At 51.4% G+C, this 19,832-nt stretch overlaps 2 protein-coding genes across 3 annotated transcripts in view; one reads left to right on the forward strand and one right to left on the reverse strand.

Moving 5' to 3' along the window:
- ITSN2 (intersectin 2) overlaps positions 1-19,832 on the forward strand; it is a 148,264-nt gene that overhangs the window by 125,483 nt on the left and 2,949 nt on the right. The window contains exons 30-37 of the mRNA XM_058668221.1: positions 8,302-8,423; positions 11,768-11,874; positions 12,616-12,799; positions 14,418-14,516; positions 16,096-16,263; positions 16,926-17,141; positions 17,653-17,774; positions 18,261-18,343. Of these exons, the coding sequence (XP_058524204.1) occupies positions 8,302-8,423; positions 11,768-11,874; positions 12,616-12,799; positions 14,418-14,516; positions 16,096-16,263; positions 16,926-17,141; positions 17,653-17,774; positions 18,261-18,343 (1,101 nt within the window). The remainder of the gene's footprint in view (positions 1-8,301; positions 8,424-11,767; positions 11,875-12,615; positions 12,800-14,417; positions 14,517-16,095; positions 16,264-16,925; positions 17,142-17,652; positions 17,775-18,260; positions 18,344-19,832) is intronic.
- Positions 1-19,832, reverse strand: part of UBXN2A (UBX domain protein 2A) — a 208,826-nt gene that overhangs the window by 26,193 nt on the left and 162,801 nt on the right. The window lies entirely within an intron of this gene.

The raw sequence follows: 19,832 nt of genomic DNA on the forward strand, positions 1-19,832 counted from the left end.
ATGCGTCTGTTGTAGATAGTCTCCTCAGTTGCTTTTTTAGAATTTACACTTCCGTAGATTTTCCAGCTGTTTCCATGACTTTCTTCTACATCCAGGATCTTTCTTTTCCCTGACAAATTGAAGCAGTTGTCATCGGCCTGATGACGTAACACTTCCATTTACCTCCCTTGCCATGTATGCTCTGCTCGCCGTGCAGCTTCCTTGCGGGAACTTGCACTGCACTGATTAGTTTTCTCTATTTCCCTCTGCAAGCCTTAGGAGTTATGTGTTCTGTGTCTGTTTTCTCAGTAATCGCCTTTACATTTTAATGTGTGTTTTTCCCTTTGATGAAGTCCACATTGATTCTGATCACAGCAAGCCAAGTGGCTCATCTCCAGTGATGCTCCTGCGTTGTGTCATCACATTTCTGTTTGAACTCACACCCACCAACTAAGGCGTCGTCATGACTGTTGTCTCACATGCTCAATGATCATTTTGATTCTTCTCAAATCTGCTAGTATTTTTACTCACCATTCCTTCTGATGTCTCATTGTTTTCCTTCTTACTCAATTTCCTTCTTTCCTTAATATATCTCTTTCTAGATCCTTCACTCATGTCTGCAGGTGGGGTGACCTGCAGACTTGGCCTGAAAGTGTCTTTCCCTTTGTCCAGGAATGGCGGTGCAATCAGATCCCTGGCGTCACCATCATTCTCTGTACCCTCTGCTGTTGTGTTGAGTATGTGGAGCCGGTCCACGGGCCGCCCTATCTGAGCGTTCAGGGCTCTTTTACGTGACTCTTAATCATGTTGCTTTTTCCTCTTTTATAGTATACAGTCTAGGTGTCAATTTGGGTTTTTTTTTTTACTACTCAGAAGTTTTTGTTCTTTGTGAATTTGAGTTTTTATCATCTCTGAGTCTTAGAAAAGTGGGTTAGCCAGGGTTAGCTCTCAGTGTTAGAGGTATGTTGGGCTGTCTCCTGTCCTCTGTGTCCTCAACCTCCATTTTATGTTTTCTGTCTCTTTTTGTTTATAGGCTGTATTCTAAGTAATTTTAAGATCCTTATTATATATGTCTTATGTTAAGCGTTAATATTTTATTTATCTGATGTTTTTTTCTATTATGTCTTGGTTATAGTAATTTTTAAACAAATTTATGATGGATTTGTTCCCTATGTTGTCTTTTTTTTTTTGGCTTTGAATACATCTTAAGTGAAGTTTGCTTTTCTGTAGGATCCGTATGGGGCCAAGGTTCTGAGAGTGACCTTCCAACTCAATTGCATGTTTTCTTTTCATTTATTTACGTAATTGAAAAGCTGAGAGAGACAGAGAGAGAGAGAGAGAGAGAGAGAGATCTTTCATCCTCTGGATCATTCCCCAAATGGCCACAAGGTCCAAGGCTGAGGAACCTGGGACTCCTTGTGGGTCTCCCATGTGGATCTCCCATGTGAGTCTCCCATGTGGGTGACAGGGGCCACAAGTACTTGTGCCATCCTCTGCTGCCTTTCCAAGCAAGTTAACAGAGAACTGGACTAGAAGCAGAGTACTCTGATATGGAATGCCCGCATCGCAAGTGGTGGCTCAATCGTTTGTGCCACAAAGCCGGCCCTAAGTTACACATTGGCTTTGTCCAAATACTCCAAGGGCATCACCATCAGGGATTGTGAATTCTTAAAAAAAAAAAAAAAAAACTAGGTTGTTATTTTGGTTTTGTTTTGAAAGAGAGAAAGAGAGAAAGATCTTCCATCCACTGGTTCACTCCCCAAAAATTCACAGTAGCCAGGGCTGGGCCAGACTAAAACCAGGAGCCCAGAGCTCCATCCAGTGTTCACGTGAGTTGTAGGTACCAAGTCCTTGAGCCATCCCTCGCGATTGTACATCAGCAGGAAGCTGGAACTGACAGCAGAGCTGGTGCCCAAACCTGGATGCTCTGTTGTCAGTGCGGCATCCCAGGCAGCACTAACTGCTGTGCTAAAGGCCTGTCCCCGTTTTAGAATTCTTCAGCTTCTAGTCTGTGTGAAATTCAAAGCCCGCATTTTCATTCTTTACCCAGCAGAGAGAAAACCTCCCTCAGCATCTCCCCATTCCTAATTTGCCCTGTAAGCTTCAGTCTCCCGCTAGCACTTCCTCTCTGGCCAAACCAGACAGAAGCCAACCAGCACCTTAGAGGAAGGAGCATGCAGGGTCAGCCTCCTTGTGACACAGAGCAGGGAAACAGTGAGGAATGGATCCCTGGACAGGCCCTGGCCCAGCAGAGCATCTTCATGCTTAGCAAGCATGTCTTGCATGCTGACCTCTGGCGGTCAGCAGAAGGCTTAGTCTGTTAGCACAGCACTGTTCACAGTGGGAGAAGACACCCGGCACAGACTGATGACGGGATGTGCAAGGTACATTGTGCCAGGAGTTAGATGTGAATGCACAGCAGCCCTGTGGAAACCAGAGGACAGGCAGGTGTGGGCATCCGGGGCACAGAGGGCTGGCGAAGGTTTCCCAAGTAGTGGCCCTTGTGTGTGCCTTGAATGATGAGAGAGGTGCTTCTGTGAGAAGTTGCAGAATAGGTGAGGAAGACCCTGGAGCCCTGTGCCAGTGAGTTAGGACTTGATTCCAGAGGTACCAGTAGTTGCTGAACACTTTGAAAAGGAAGGAGTGTAGCATAAAGTGTAATGGCTAATATGACCTGTTCAAATGCAGCCCTGTGTGTCATTTAAAAAATTCTGGCGATCACATTAAAAAATAGTAATAAATCAGATAAAATTAATTTGAATACTATTTTTACTTAATCCAGTATATCCAAAGCATCATTTCAATGTATGATCAGTAAGTTATCCATGTGCTTAAGTCTTCAAAACACAGTGTGTATTCCCTGTCTGCAGTGGATATGCCTCTTGTCTAGCCAGTTTCCCAGGGTTTGCTAGTCATGTATTGCTAGTGGCTGTTATACTGGACAGTGTTGCTACCAATGAAGGCAAAGGGGGCATATTCTAACCTTGTACTTCCTCAGTTCATCCAAAGATTTTTACCCTCCTACCTTTCAAAAAAAAAAAAAAAAGAGGCTTCTGTGGTCAGATGAGTGTAGAGAACTCTGGGATTGTCAAATTGAATGTTTCTCAGACTCATGGACACTGCGGCCCTGCTCAGTCCTCAGACTTGCCTGGATGTGTTCACCCTCATGAGCTAGGCAGTGCCAGGGATCCACTGTAGTAGGATTTGCCACCTGGGAAGAGCAGAGAACCTGGTGGCAGGCAGAGGCCGGCATGATCCTGTGCAGAAGCACTCAGCTAAGGTGCCTGTGCCCTGGGCAAGTGAAGGAAGCTATGCTTGGAGGACCCACCAAGGTCACTGTGAGGTGCCCCAGGCCACGAGCAGGAGAACCATGGGACAGCGGCCAGAGCAGCGCGAGGTAAAGAAGTGATGAGGGAGCTGGAAAGAGTTGGCTATGAGCGTAGACTCCTTCCATGAGTTTGGCAATGGGACACAAGAGAGGGTGCTGAGGAAGGGCATCTGTTATAAATACTGGGATAGGATAGGAGAGACAGAAGGATGTGTATGCTCAGAAAGAAGCAGTGAAGACTGAAAATAGCTGCCTGATGGAAACTGAAGGGAATGGCCGGTTCAGAACGCTGACCTTAGAAGCAGGAAGACTACCCGACCCAGAAGAACATATGAGGACCAGTGAGCTAAGAGAAGATGGGGAGAGATGGCAAGAGGTACCCTGCCTTTAATTTTTTTACCCTGACCTCACAGGTAAGAACATCTGGAAGTGAGGGTAGTAGTCAGGCTAAAACCACAAAGAATGCAAAGCAATACAGAGGGCCAACAGGACTTGGTGTGCGAGGGCTGTCCCCACGTTCACTCAAAAGAGAGTGGTCTGGGCCCGGCGGCGTGGCCTAGTGGCTAAAGTCCTTGCCTTGAACGTGCCGGGATCCCATATGGGCGTCGGTTCTAATCCCAGCAGCTCCACTTCCCATCCAGCTCCCTGCTTGTGGCCTGGGAAAGCAGTTGAGGACAGCCCAATGCCTTGGGACCCTGCACCCACGTGGGAGACCTGGAAGAGGTTCCAGGTTCCCGGCTTCGGATCGGCGCGCATCGGCCCGTTGCGGCTCACTTGGGGAGTGAATCATCGGACGGAATATCTTCCTCTCTGTCTCTCCTCCTCTCTGTATATCTGACTTTGTAATAAAATAAATAAATCTTTAAAAAAAAAAAAAGCGAGTGGTCTGCCTGCTGCAGCCAAAGCTTGTCCTGCTATTCCAAGATAGGAGAGTCCCACCTGGTGGGGTTTAAGGTGAATCCTTGTTTCCCAAAGCGTGATATGTGTATGCACATTTGTGCTCCACCGGACTCGGTTTATTTTGTTCATTATGTACTTACTCTAGTAACTGTCAGACGAAGCAGTAAGCACTTTGAACTACACACATCACTCGTTTGAAGGAAAAAGTGAAGCAATCAAGAGGGAACGAGGGTGTGGCAAACCTGTTGTGAACAGGAATGAATAGGGAGTGTGAGAGAATAGCCATGGGAACCGTCCGGTTGCTTTTCTCTCACCACAGCACCCAGCACCAGTGGTCACACACCTCAGGCAGCACCTTTCCGCCTGGTGTCTGGCCATCGAGTCTCTCCTCCTTGCTGTGCCAAAGCATGGTCAGACAGGATCCGCCATACTCAGTCACTCCCTGCAGTGCAGTGCTACTGGCAGAACCGAATACACAGTCACCCTGCCCAAAAAAGCGGAAGCTTGAGGATTTGAAACAGGGCAGTGGCCCTGTGATTGCTCCTTCATGGCACCAAGCACAACCTGCATAATGTGATTTCTTTTTCACTGTAGGAGTAATTTTTTTAAGCTATTGGCTACATGTGCAGAAAATAGAAAAGTCACAAGCTCAAATCTGTGTAAAAATACAAACATTCACAGGAAATCAGAAGAGAACTCCCCCATCCACCCACTTAAAACCTGACCTATTCCTTGCGTGGTCTGCTTCTGTCCTTCTGTTCTCATTGCCAGACAGGAGGTTCCCTGAGAGGAATGTCTGTATGTATCAGAAACCCCCTGCCTACCCCCAAAAGGCACGCTGGGAAGGACTAGGCTCTGCCCCAGATCTCCATCCGCAGGAGCAGGTGTCTGCTGGCGGTGGGTCTGGAGGTTGGAGAGGGCAGATGGTCGGCACCATTTGTGACTGCTGAAAACCTGCTGTGACTTGACCACTGGGGTCTCTCTCCAAGAACTCCAGTGGAGGTGTCAGAAACAGCTTCTCTTTCTGGAGAGTATTCTCCGGAGCCAGCCGACCTGCAGAACGGCCCGTGGAGGACAGAGTAGGTGCGGGTCACTGATGTCTCTCCTGAAGAGCTCACCTTTTTCAGGCTTCCGGTGGGCATTTGCTGGGGGTCAGTGCGCACACAGCCGCTGTGGAATACATCCTCCACAGGGTGTTGTTAACTGTGTACAAGAAAGAACTGGCACATCTCTGCTGGTTGGTGCAGGGTCTGATTTGGAAAAAGAAATTTACCAGAAATGCTGTATCTAGTTGTGATTGTTGATGGCCTGATTTTATTTCATTTTTTAAAAAAGATTTATTTGGGCCCGGCGTGATAGCGTAGTCGAGAAAGTCCTAGCCTTGCTCGCACTGGGATCGCATATGGGCACCGGTTCTAATCCTGGCAGCCCTGTTTCCCGTCCAGCTCCCTGCTTGTGGCCTGGGAAAGCAGTTGAGGACAGCCCAAAGCCTTGGGACCCTGCACCCTTGTGAGAGACCCAGAAGAGGCTCTGGGCTCTTGGCTTTGGATTGGCACAGCTCTGGCTGTTGCGGCTGCTTGGGGAGTGAACCATTGGACGGAGGATCTTCCTCTCTGTCTCTCCTCCTCTCTGTATATCCGCCTTTCAAAAAAAATAAAATAAATATATTTTTAAAAGATTTATTTTATTTATTATTGAATGGGAGATTTATAGAGAGGGGGAGAAACAGAGACAGAGAGAATCTTCCATCTGCTCATTCACTCGCCAAATGGCCACAACAGCTGGAGCTGAGCTGATCCACAGCCAAGAGCCAGGACGTGAGTGCAAGGTCCCAAGGCTTTGGGCTGTGCTCCCCTGCTTTCCCAGGCCACCAGCAAGGAGCTGATTGGGCAGTTGAGCAGCCAGGACATGAACTGGTGCCCATATGGGATGCCGGCACTTGAACGTGGAGGATTAGCCTGTTGAGCTATGACACCAGCCTCTGATGGCCTGATTTTAATATATTGTCCTCAAGGATGTCTACTAATAAAATGCTCTCAACAAAGAACCCCTGTCCTCAAGGTCCTGCTGAAGGTGGCACCTGCTGCTTCCTGTCCTTCTGACACCTCAGCTACAAATCGTCATGCTCTCTTCCTTCCTCTTTGCCCCCACCCCCAGCTTTCTGGAGTACCACTGGCTGCATCATGCTATAGTTTGCTGGGAAGTGTTAAGAGAGAAATTCTTTAGACTAATTACTTATTTTTGTTTGCTTGATTTTGTTGTTTGGTTACTTATTAGAGTTTACTTGAGCAAAGAAATGTAAAACAAAAGTGCTTCACAGATCCCTCACCCAGAAGTTCCAGCAGTGTGCTCCGAGAGTGTTTATAGAAAAGCAGAAGTGAGGCAGAAGAAACAGGTTAGTTGCCTACGCTTTAGTCAATCAACCGGTCAGTTGGCTGCAGCTTACTCAGTTAGTTGCCTGTAGGGCCTCCTGCAACCAGCTCAAGCTCAGTTCCTGTGATTAAGCTCTCTGTTGGTTTGGTGTGTGGAGCCTGTGCCCAGGCCCAGCCCAAATCCATGGCTTCCCACTAATGATACTCACTGGTTCCTATATGCATTTGTTTTTTGTCTGAGGAAGGGCTTCCTGAGATATTTCTCCCCCCACCTCACTCTTCCTAGATAAGCCCCAGCTACTTGATGGATGGTTCTGCAACTTTCTCACATCATAGCTTGATATCTACATGTGCTGTAAATTGATGCGAAGTGAAAGCAGTGTCTTGCCCTTGTGCAGGCTGCCTGTGACATCTTTCAAGTCACTTGTGCCTGGCTACCTGCAGTGGATCCAAAACCAGGGGTTACAGCGCTTGTCTTAGTAGGATAGCTGGTTTCTGGAAATTAAATATTTTCTAGTATTAGTACTTTTCTTTGAGAACTCTACAGTTCGCATTTTTTTTTTGTAATTCAAAATAAGAAACCTTTTTTCTACTTCCAAATACATGTAACTAGAAATGCTTGTAGTACCTGCTAAAGCTGTGCACGTGGTAGTTTCTATTTAATTTTTTTTTTTTAATGCTGGGCCTGACCAGCGTTTTAAAAGGCTAAATTGGGGGGGTGGGAATTTGGCACAGTAATAAAGGCACTGGGGTGAAGTCTTACCTCCACTTCCCATCCAGCTTTCTGCTAAAGCATACCTGGGAAGCAAGTAGTGCTTGGCCCACGTGCTTGGATCACTGCCAGCACGTGGGAACAGATTGTGTACCTGGTTCTTGCCTTCACTTATGGAAGGCAGTTAGCAAGTGAAGCAGTACATGGGATAGTTCTCTTTGTCTGCCTTTCAAGTTAATAAAAATAATTTTAAAACGAAAACCTAAATTGATGTTTGACCAATCAGTGTAGCTCTTCATCTGCCATCTGGAGATGGGTGGTTGGAAGTGTTTGACCCAGGCAATTGCTCTCGTAATCTCAAAGCTTGAAACAGTGAGGGTTTGAAGCGTGGAAGGTCTGTACCAGCTCGACCCCTTTCTGCCCTCCTTGAGGGTGTCTCCTGAAAACCTAGGTGCTGCTGTTAGCCCTCAGTAGAGACAGTGAGAGCACACTGCAACCCCACAGGCTTTGTTCATTGACCCTTGGAGGCCCAGGGAAGTGCGCTGGCTCTCCACCTGACCTGCGTGCTGCACCAGGAGGCTACTGAGCACTCTCAAAAGCCATGAATTCTTGCTGACCAGAATTGAAAAGTCTTTTTAAAAGATTTATTGATTTATTTGAAAGGCAATTGCAGGGAGGGAGAAACAGAGAGAGAGAGAGACAGAAAGAATTTCTGTCTGCTGGGTCATGCCTCAAAATGGCTGCTATATCTGGGTTTGGGCCAGCCAGGAGTCAGGAATTCCATTGTAGCCTCCTCCATGGGTACAGGAGCACAAGCACTTGGGTTGTCTGCTGCTTTCCCAGGTGTATTAGCATAGAGCTGGATCCGAGGCCAAACAGCCAGGACTATAATCAGCGCTTATACAGGATGCCGGAACCCCAGGTGGCGGCATAAGATGCTGTGCCACAGTAATTGTCAGTGTCCTACAGGGCGTACAGTCCTTCTCAAACGCTGCCATGTCTCCCCACAGGGTGTGCTGACCTCCAGACCCTGGACACAATGCAGCCGACGGAGAGGAAAAGACAGGGCTATATCCATGAGCTGATCCAGACGGAGGAGCGGTACATGGACGACCTTCAGCTTGTCGTGGAGGTGAGGGCCCGTCGCCGACGGACGAGGGAGGCAGCCAGCCGGAGGGTAGCTGCCTGCACACAGGAGACCAAGGCAGTCTGCACTTGTGGGGTGTGAGCTCACAGGTGCCCGCTGCCCTCTGGCCCATGTTAGAAGATGCAGGAGATCTAAATAGAGTGCCAGCTGCCTCCCCTGATTAGGTCACTCACCCAGAGCCCAGAGACAATAAGTAGGCACTTGAACACCTTGGCTGCATGTGGCAGAAGCCAACCAAGGAAGGGCATCAGGTGTGGTGGACAAGGCCGCCTCATTTCCGATGGACTTGTGCCCAATTCTGCTTGCACCTGACACACTCATACACTTTGCCGTGTCCCAAGGACTTGTGAAGCGGGTGGCAGGCCCAGCAGGAGTGTACTCGAAGGTCTGCTCCGGCCTCACGTGTTTCCTGCTGACGTTCGTGTGCATCACTGTGACCGGTGACCTCGACACTGGCGACTCCAACCTTCCTCAGGGCAGCACTTGGCCCCGACTGCCTTTGGGATGGACAGAACTTTTCCCTTCTGCTATAATGGTGCACAGCCCTGGCTTTTCACTCCCAGTCACTATGTCCAGGCCCTTGGGTGAGAAGACCCAAGTTAGTCAACAAACCACCTAAGGAGAGCACGTGTCCCCGTGCAGATCTGGGAAGGGCACCTGGCCATGACCTCGGGAGTAGAGTAGAGCAGAGGCTGCATCCTGGTGCATCTGCCCTCCACCCCAGCCACAGCCCTGCCTGCCCTGGACCCATTCGCCATGGGGCAGGCAGTCCTTGACACCCAGGGCCTCCAGACCCCCCAGTGCTTGTCCCTTTGCACACACAACTCCCCTCCCTCCTCTCTTGGTGGTCCCTGAGAGCAGGAACTGTGTATCGCCCATCACCACATCTCCAAAACCCAGCCTAGCCCCTAGTGGACCTTCCCAGCCGACTACCCTGTGTTACGCATCTGCCCTTTCTCTGCCCGGCTACATGATGGAACAGCCCATCCTTCTGAGTAGTCCTCACCAGTGCCAGCCTGCACCCAGGGTCCAGCACCCAGAGCTGCAGGTGGGTGAGGCGGCCTTCCTGGCACTAGACAGAATGTTCACCCACTGCAGTCGTCACCTCATCACTTGGAGCTTTGCTTGTTCCTGCAGTGCCCACCTCGCCAGATACACCGAGGGGCAAGCAGTCGGACTGGGGTTGAGAGCTTCGGGTGGAAAGCACACTGCCCCCATCATAAAAATTAGGAGGGGGGGGGAAATGAAATAAGGAAGGACGTGGGGAGTGCAGGCAGGTAAGAAGTATCACTAGGCACTTAAGTGTGTCGTGAAATTTGTTCATTTTATCTAACTTCTTAAAAAAAAAATTTAAACACCCTTCTCTGCCCTGCCCTGCCAGAGGCTTCTCATTCCCATACCCATAGAGGTTCCCAGAGGGCCTGACCATCATCCTGCCCTCTGCTTCCTTCACTGCGCAGCACAGAGCTGTTAAAAAGGAGGGACCAACCAAGGGACCCAGAGAAGTAGGGAACTGCCTCCCTGTCCTCTGCTGGCAGCCTCTAGCCAGGGACACCGCACGTCCAGTACCAGCTCTCCACGAGGTGGCCCAGCACCCTCCGTCTGACTGGAAGAACATCATGGCACTTTGGACTGAGCCTGGGAAGGCACTCAGCTCAGCTCAGCAGGCAGTCAGTGTGCCAGCCATCCACCAGGCAAGAGGAAGTACCAGTGCTCAGACAGCTGAGTCCAGAGCAGGTGGGAGCCTGGGGGAGGGAGTGTGTCCCCCCACCCCAGAACTCGCCCAGATCTCCAGGAAGGATGTGCAGAGGAACTTCGGGACCTGCAGGTTGTCCAGCTGGATGTCCAGGCAGAGCCAGCCCAAGGCCGGCAGGTGCAGATCCCACAGGCCTGTGAACCTTTGGGAGGAAGATTGCTGCATGACCACAAGGCCAACTGGAAGTCTTTGATTTTGATAGGGAATGATATGTTAGAAGGATTTTTCTTAAAAGATTTGTTTATTTGTTATAAGTTACAGAGAGAGAAATCTTTTATTTGTTAATTGACTCCCCAGATGACTGCAATGGCGGAGGCTGGGCCAGGCCAAAGCCAGGAGCCGGGGGCTTCTTCCAGGTTTCCCATGGCGGTAGCAGGGGCCCGCACATGTGGGCCATGCCCTGCTTTCCCAGGGAAGCATTAGCAAGGAGCTGGATTGGAAATGGAGCAGCCAGGACTTGAACCAGCATCCCTATGGGATGCCAGCGTTGCAGATGGCAGCTTTCCCGGCTCTGCCTCAACACTGGCCACTGTTGGATAAATTTTGGAAAGGTTCATCTTGGAAGAATTGGCACAGAAAACTGCAGTATTTCTTTAAAGCTTTTAAAGTCATCCCCTGTAAGTCAGCTGGGAAAGTCATACCTGACTTGGCTTCAACGCATCACCTGTGAGGCTAAATGAGCCCCCTCCATACTCCCCATGTGCCCACATGCCCATGCCAGGCTCCTGGAGTCCCAGAGTCCTGCCAGGCTGATGCACAGAGGCAGAGTGGTGGGGCTCCCCAATGCCCTGCCAACCTGAGCCTGCAACCTGCCTGTTTCCAGTCTTAGAGTTACATAAGCTGTCACGCCATGTCTGTCATTGAGCATCCTACACACTGTTGTCAGAGCTCCGGGGTGCTCAGCATAACAAGACGCACCCTCCCAGCTTCACAGGCACCTACAGCATGCGGCTGTTCTGTAGCCCTTTCACAGCTTCTCCATGAGAGGGAAGAGAGCTCCCTCTTCATGAGATTACTGGAATCTGTCCTTAGAACCAGCTAAGCTGGGAGCCCAAACAGCAAGAAGATGGGGGATGTTCCATTTCTTAAAAACAAAACAAAACAAAATTTAAGGTTTATTTTATTTTTGCTTGAAAAAGCTACAGAGAAAGAGAGAGACAGAGAGAGATCCCACATCTGCTGGTTCACTCCCCAAATGGCCACAATGGCCAGATTTGGGCCTGTTTAAAGCTGAAACTCAGAAGCTTCTTCGGGGTCTCCCACATGGGTGCAGGAGTCCAAGGACTTGGGTTATCCTCTGCTGATTTCTCAGGCCATAAGCAGGGAGGTGGATCAGAAGTGGTACTCGGACACGAGTCAGCACCCATATGGGATGCTGACACTGAAGGCTTAGCCTACTATACCACCATGGCAGCCCAGGGATGTTGAACTTCAAGTCCAGCAGTCATCAGTATGTTTACTCACTATTACCACAATCTTCTTAGTTGCAGCTTATGGAAGACCCTGTATGATGTAGAAAACACGCAGACTTGTGTATTCACATGCAAGGTTTTTTCTCTGCTTTGAATTTTAGGTTTTCCAGAAACGGATGGTGGAGTCCAACCTTCTCACAGAAGGAGAAATGACCTTGATCTTTGTCAACTGGAAGGAGCTCATCATGTCCAACACAAAACTGCTCAAGTGAGTCATGAGCACCCTCCCCCACATTTCCCAGGGCCAGAACCCTGAGGGGCCACTTGATAAAGCAACCTCTTCACTGTTCTCTGCTCCCTTGGCTCCTTAAATCATCTAATGAGTCCCCTGAAACTCCAAAACATGTGAGCGCTGAGGAAAGCAAAGAAACAGAACAGAGAGAACACTGTGTTTGAACCAATACAATCATGACACAGTGTGTTCATGTAGGGTCCCAGATGGAGGAGCTGCCTGGCCTGCTCCCACAATCCCCCGGTGCACCATGTCATAGGGTGTGGGGATGGTGACTCCAGTCTGAGTGCTGCACAGACTGACCACTAGGGCCACCTGTGGGTCTACCCAGGGCCTGGCAGCTCTCCCCCGAGACCATGTCCCCCACGCAGCTGGTCCCTGTGGTACCTGCACTCTCTCCTCCCAGAGTAGACTGCAAGTTTCCTGTTTCCTTCTTCGTTCCATTAGGAATGAGTTCGAGGTTCCTTTTTTTTTTTCGAGGAAACTTTGTTAAGAACTTGGGCAAACTAAATTCTCAAGGACCGTCTTCCTTTTCTGTGATGGGCAGACATGGCCAGCAATGCCATTAGGGGCCCATGCTGCATCCTCTTGCACCCACCTCTCTCTGCCAGGGCCGGAGGCTCCTGGGGAAGTCCCCAGGACACATCCTGTGGGTCTCCCCAGCAGCCGGCCCGGATGCTCCCTCCGAAGCCGAAGGTGAGGCTGTGCTGTTCGCAGGGCCCTGCGGGTGCGCAAGAAGACGGGTGGCGAGAAGATGCCCGTGCAGATGATTGGGGACATCCTGGCGGCCGAGCTGGCCCACATGCAGGCCTACATCCGCTTCTGCAGCTGCCAGCTCAACGGAGCGGCCTTGTTGCAGCAGAAGACAGACGAGGACGCAGACTTCAAAGAGTTTCTAAAGGTAACTGCCTGCAGGGCCTGGTGGGAATCTGCTGGAGGCACAGCGCTGCCTCTGATCTGGACGCAGCCACGGACAGTGGCCCAGCAGGTGCTCTGCTCAGTGGAGAAGGCATCTGCATCAGTTTCCAGAGGAAACTGACAGAGTTTTCTGATCACTTGTCCAAAAAAAGAAAATCTGGTAGAAAATGTGGTATGAGCAAAAGCTTGGGACACCTGTGCCCCCCTTCCCTTGATTTGAGTCCTGACTCTGCTCTGGTGTCCATCCTCCTGGAAGGCCCAAGCTTTGGGTGACGGCCCCAGTACTTGGGTCCCTGCCACCCACATCTGAGGCCTGGAGGGAATTCCGGGCTGTTTGTCATAGGGACTGGGGGGAGTGAAGCCATGGACATGCTTCCTGTTGGCCAGGCTTTCCCCAGGACACTGTCCCTCCTTCCCGTGGCCCCCTCTGGCTACCTCTGGTCAAAGCAGCTCTGCACCAGGTAACACAGGTGGAGGAGTCATGCCGTAAGTGATTTTTGGACAAGTGGACCAGTGGAGCACTCTGTCTCCATTTCTCTTGCTCCGCATGTGTGCTTTCGAATAAAATCAGGAAATGTTTTCAAACTTTTGAAAAATTTAAAGAGCCAAAATGTCATCTTAGCTGTGCTCCAAAATCTTATTTACCAAAGTTCAAAAAATATAGAAATGAGAAGAATGCTAGTGATAGCACCATCTGTAGGCATAAGAACATCTAAAACCCCAGAGAGAGACAGTCTTAAGGTCCAGCGGTAGAATAAGGCTTTGATAAACTGTAACAGATGTGTTTTATTCATTGGAAGCAACCATCCTAGAGTTTCAGCTGCCACCCGGTACAGGTAGAACAAGGGATGGGTTGCTTGGGCCCCCAGCAGTAATAGCCTGGGGCTATACAGACACCTGGAATATACATGTCTGCCATAACACCTGGTGCTCGGGTGGTATGTGTCCAAAGTGGCCAGAAGAGGGTCCCCCAAGTCCCAAGGGAGAGTCTGACAAAGGGAAGCTTGTCCTGAATCTGCAGTGCCAGTGGGAACCAGCCACATGAAGAGGCAGCAGCAGGGACTATGCCAGGCAAGGATCACACACCCATTAGCTGGCATGTAATAGGTGCTCAGCGACCATGGTGATGGCTCCTACTGAGGTAAGAACAGTCGGTGTGCAGAGCTGGGGGAATCTGGAACCCTTCAGGAACCAGAGACAAGAGCGCCATGGAGTAGGGCAGGGCAGACTGGTGCCACTAGCCCTGATGGGTAGAGGGAGAAGCGATGGTGATTACAAGGGAGGATGAGGACTGTATTAGAGGTATGTTGAGATCAAGGCACCTTTGGATGAAAGCCAGTGGGCTGTCAGATGGCCACGAGAATGGTTCTAGAAGCAGAGGAAAGCACATTTCTGCAGGCTGCTAGCACGGAATCAAGAGCAGCTGTGGGCTTGGCCTAGGAGCTGAGATAGTCCTAAGTCAGCCTGGTAGGTGTTATTTTGGATCTCAAGTTACTAAACACAATTTAGAATCTCAGAGATTGTTGGCAGCAGGAGTACAGCAGGTGCCTCTGTTTGCCTTAGTTCTGCGAGTTCCTCACAGCCTCCCCACTCTCTTGCAGAAGCTGGCATCTGATCCCCGCTGTAAAGGGATGCCCCTCTCCAGCTTCCTGCTGAAGCCCATGCAGAGAATCACCCGCTACCCGCTGCTCATCAGAAGTGTGAGTCTCAGATTGGGGCAGTCCTGGACCCACCTGCTCAGGGAGCCCCAGTATGTGCCAGCTTACCTGCGTGGCGATGGGCCACCACAGCCATGTCCTACTGTCCCCTGGGCCAGCATTATGTGAGTGCGCACACAAGCATGCAGAACTTGATGCCTCCCTGGGGCAAATACAGGAATCATCCAAAACCACCGACCTGGTCTGCCAGTTCCTTCCAATGAGCCTCCCCAGTTATCGCAGCATCTCATTGTATCTGTGCGAGCAGGGCGAAGGCCCCTCTAGGTCTCCAGATGTGGAGCCCCATCTTCACCCCAGAGATGGGGCAGAGCCTACCACTGGCATAGCCAGCATCTCCAGTCTTTTTCCTAAGGTCCAAGGGCATCTCCCAGCCACACACCTTTACCTGGACGTCCCAGGAGTCCCCAGTGCAGTGTGCCCTGCAGAGCCCACCAGGGCCCTCACTGTGATCTGCTACAGCTTGCTTCTCAATGTCCATCCCTCCTTTTGTGTGATTGAAGCAGTGTGAGCCTCTTGAACAAATAGGCCTTCCAGAGTGAAGTCAGGCTTGTTGATAAAATCAACAAAGGCAAACAGGAATGATGCTTGACTGTTGCTCTTACTATTCCTTGCCCTTTGGCCTGTGGGAACTTAGCATAGACCTCATGCCACAGGTGTCTGTCCCAAATGGACCCATTCGCACAAGTCCACAACCCTTTCACCAAGCTCTTTAGGGCCAGGTGTGTCTCAGAATGTGATTCCAATATTGTGTTTTGTAGGGCAACTCCCCAAAACCCAAGGTAACTGTGATAAACCAAATGTGCATATTCCTGAAATGAATAGCTGAATTCCTGAATGAATGTAGACTAAACAAACACATCTGCCCTGTCCAGCTCAGGTTTTGTCGGCAGCAAGTACCAAATAAAAACCATGGACTTCCAGGCTGTTTCCTAGAGCCATAGACATGGGACTGTGTACCTCTCAGATTGGAGTGAAGCCCAGAACTCAGGATGCAGCTGGCAAGAGGCTGTGGAGGCAGGAGGGTGTCCATCCAGAGTCCCCTCTGGCCCCTTCTCATCTAACTGGTAGCAGGAGTGGCTGGAGACATTTCTCCTCCATGCTACCACTCCCATGGCAGGGCTGCCATCACTTTCATCAGGGATTTCAAAGGGATCCTTGACCCCCAAAATATTCTTCCTGCTCAGCAAATTGCCTACACACAGCTTAGCTTGGAAGGCTTACCCTAAAGATAATATGGCTTCAATTGGTGGGGGAAAGAGGAGGGAGTACCCTTGAACCTAATGCCTGTGACCAGGAGCCAGTCAGGGAGCAGCTAGAGATGCAGTGATCCATGGAGTGCTTGTCACACCCTGTCATGACCAAGTGACCTCTCCCTGTCTCCCCAAGAACATGTGGGCTGCGGGCTTCTCGGCATGCAACCCCCATCCTGTGACTCGTGTTTTGCACGCCACATGAAGCACCACATGTGTGGAAGCAGTCCAGGTGTTGGTGGGCATGTGGTCAGGAGCCCGGCGGGGTGGGAGCACCCCACGCTCACAGGGCACTGTCTGCTCTTCTGCAGATCCTGGAGAATACCCCCGAGAACCACGTGGACCACTCCTCCCTGAAGCTGGCCCTCGAACGAGCTGAGGAGCTTTGCTCCCAAGTCAACGAGGGAGTCCGGGAGAAGGAGAATTCAGACCGACTGGAGTGGATCCAGGTGCATGTGCAGTGCGAGGGTCTTGCGGAGGTGAGGCTTCTGCAGTTGAACTGGATCTTTGAGGTGGGTAGGGAGCCAGATTCAGGTCTTCCCCTGGTGTAGATGGTCTACACCTCAGCTCCTGCTGCTACCTAAGACCCAGCTCCTGCAATGGGCATTCTCCTTTCTTGTAAAGGAAGGCTTTTGTTTTTTTATTTTTTATTTTTGTTGGAAAGGCAGTTTTACAGAGAGAAGGAAAGACAGACAGATCTTCCATCCATCGGTTCACTCCCATATGGCCACAGTGGCTAGAGTAGAGCCAATCCAAAGCCAGGAGCTTCTTCTAGATCTCCCACGTGGGTGCAAGGTCCCAAGGCTTTGGGTGGCCCTTGATTGCCTTCCCAGGCCACAAGCAGGGAGCTGGATGGGAAGTAGAGCAGCCAGGACACAAGCCGGTGCCCATATGTGATCCCAGCACTTGGAATGGGAGGATTAGCCAATGAGCCTATGCACCTGGCCCTCTTATAGAGGATATCACAGGCGGAAGACACAGCTTTAATGGGGCTAGCCAGTAGTCTGAAGGCACAGTCTGTGCGAAGATCTGAATGACCTCAGCCACATGCCCCCCTAGCCTGTCCACAGGGCCTCTTTGGTCAGGGTGCTGCAGCACACGGTGCTGGAGCTCAGTGCGGGACATTGCTTCTCTCTTTAAGCAACTGATTTTCAACTCCCTCACCAACTGCCTGGGACCCCGGAAGCTCCTGCACAGTGGGAAGTTGTACAAGACCAAGAGCAACAAGGAGCTCCACGGATTCCTCTTCAACGACTTCTTGCTCCTGACCTACATGGTCAAGCAGTTTGCTGTCTCCTCCAGCTCTGAGAAGCTCTTCAGCTCCAAGTCCAACGCCCAATTCAAAATGTATAAGACGGTGCGTACAACAGGCCTGGCCCGAGCACCAGGGCCCTGGCGGAGGTTCACCTCTGCCTCAGTCATCTTGCCAAGCCTGGGCTGCCCTCGAGCCTCACCCTGCCTCTTGCTCCATGGCTGGTGCTGCCTGTGCCACTCCCAAAGGGACGGAGCTGCTGGGCCACTTGGCTCTCCTCCCAGCCTGCAGATGGCGATGGCCACAGGCCCGCCTTGCATCTGGCCGCCTCCTGGCACGGGAAGCCCCAGGCCTGCCCCTGCCTGAGTCCAGCCCAGTGCTGACTGTGAAACCCAGCCTGAGGCTGGCACCCAGTATGAATGCACCAAGGAAGGGGCTTGTCATAGCAGTGGCCGCCTGTCCTGCTGCAGGAACACACAGTCTGCCCCCAGGTTTTACTTTGCCATAGCAGAGACTGGCCCGTTGCCACCTATCCTTGGCCCATCCTACAGCCATGTCCCAGGGCAAGTGGTGGTCAGCCCAACTCACAGCACAGGTTTGGCCCCAACTCTTTCAGCCCATCTTCCTGAATGAAGTCCTAGTGAAGCTGCCCACCGACCCCTCCAGCGATGAACCTGTCTTCCACATCTCCCACATCGATCGTGTCTACACCCTCCGCACAGACAACATTAACGAGAGGTCAGTCCTGCCCCGGGAGCCACCCCCTGCCACGAGCACACCTCCCCTGCACCCAAGCACCCCCAACCCCTTGACAGCCCCACCCTCAGCTCAACCCCATGACCATCTCCCAACTCCCATCAGCTCTCCCCTCAGCCACTGCAGAGTGGCAGCCCCAAGGCCTCAGTCCCCACAGCAGCCTGCATGCCATACTGGGGCCTCATACAACTGCACCTTCCAGCCCTCACAGCTCCCCTCATGTCCCTGTGCAGAGGCCACCTGCTTGCTCTGTGCCCCCAGCCCCAGGCAGTCTCAGACCTGGCTTCCAAAGTCCTCAGCTCCAGCCTCCTTCAGCAGGCGAGGCTTTGGTTACATGATAACATTAGGTGTTAGGTGTCTCAGTGGGACTGCTGAAGTTAAGCTTAGAAAAAGAGGGAAGTGCCCGGGCCGTAGGCCACATCATGAGTGCAGGAAGCCCCCAATGGTCCTCACTTTGCTTCTCCCCAGGACCGCATGGGTGCAGAAGATCAAAGCAGCGTCTGAGCAGTACATCGACACGGAGAAGAAAAAGCGAGAGAAGGCTTACCAAGGTACCTGCTGGGGCACCTTGGGTCCTGCTGTGAGACTGGGAGACCAGACCCACTGAAGGATGGGTGATGGGGCTCCAGCCACTGCTGCCAGCCCTGCTCCTCTGGATGCCACTCTGCCATCACGTGTCCTCCCTGCCCAGACCCCTCCTCTCACCCTAGCCTGGATTCTTCAGCTTCCCACCCAGGGTTAGCATATGAGTCCCTGGAGGAGCCTTTTCACAGAATTGCCCAGACCTAGCCTATGTCGCTGCCTGCATGAGTGCCTCCATTACCTGTCAGGCCTGTTTGGGCATGCTGCCCACCCCCCGACAGACACATGATCCACCTCCAGGCCCTAGACAAACAACATCTCCAGGATAGCTTCATGGATGCCCCAGCCACTGTAACTTGTACTGAAGGGCCCTGTCCCTGAGCAGGAGGTCCTGCAGCTACTTCTGCCCAGGTCCCCCAAGTCACAGGCAATTGCACACCCTCTGCAGGGCCCAGGGCTTGTCCCTCAATGACTCTGTCCACACTGTTCATGGGGCACGTGATCACCCAGCTCAGTGTAGCTATAACTGTCATTGTAGCGGCCCCTTACCCCCCATTGCCCTCTACCTGAGACTGTCAAGGTGCCCACATTCTTCCCAGCCTCCCCAGAATAGCTCCAGTAAGGCCACACCCGCCTGCAACCCCCTGTGCTCTGAGCACCTCCCCACCTGTCGCCTGCCCAGCTCCTTTCCGGGGAGCCTTCTACCCCAACCAGTCTTCCCACACAGGCTGGTTGCTCTAGTCGCAGCTCTTTATGTTTTTTTTCATTCAGGTTTGCCTTATTTTGTTGTGTACTCCAGACAGGTATGTGTAAATCAGCTTTTGCCACTTGGCTTCAAAAGCTTGCAATCGCAAAAAAATGATTGAATCATTTTGTGGCACTCAAACGGATCTCTTAATTGGCCAAAGATGCCAATAGAACTCTTGAGTTTCACCTACCACGGGTACCGGTGTGTGTTGCTGTGTGTCCAGCTCCTTAGTTAGTGCCTCCTCTGTGGGCCTGACCTGGCCTGTGAAGAGGCATCAGCCCTGGGGTGGCCCTGAATCCCGGGGAGCTGAGTGTGTGTTTGCAGTGGTGGGGCAGCAGCTCCTCAGAGGGAGAGTTGTATTTCACCCCCGAGTTGGGAAAACTACCCGCCAGAGCACCTGCCTTGTTGTTGAACTCTTAACCTGCTTCATTAAATTATGTTCACCCAAATAATGTGACTCATCTCTCCGTGGTGGAAGTATTTGAGATTCCAGAGTAGAGTAAGACCCTAAGTAAAACTGCCTCATGGCCTGAAATGGTTGTGTCTGATTGGAGTCACGGGAAATGGCTTAGGCGCTGATGGCTCGTGTTCGGACATTGAGCTCACTTCTCAGAGCTCTGACCTCAGCACCTGCTGAGCCTCAATTGTTCTCATCTGTCAGATGAGCAGCAGCCACTTCGCAATGTCATTAGGCAGCTCAGCCAGTTGGG

This window comes from Ochotona princeps, chromosome 8, assembly GCF_030435755.1.
Source record: "Ochotona princeps isolate mOchPri1 chromosome 8, mOchPri1.hap1, whole genome shotgun sequence".
NCBI lineage: Eukaryota > Metazoa > Chordata > Mammalia > Lagomorpha > Ochotonidae > Ochotona > Ochotona princeps.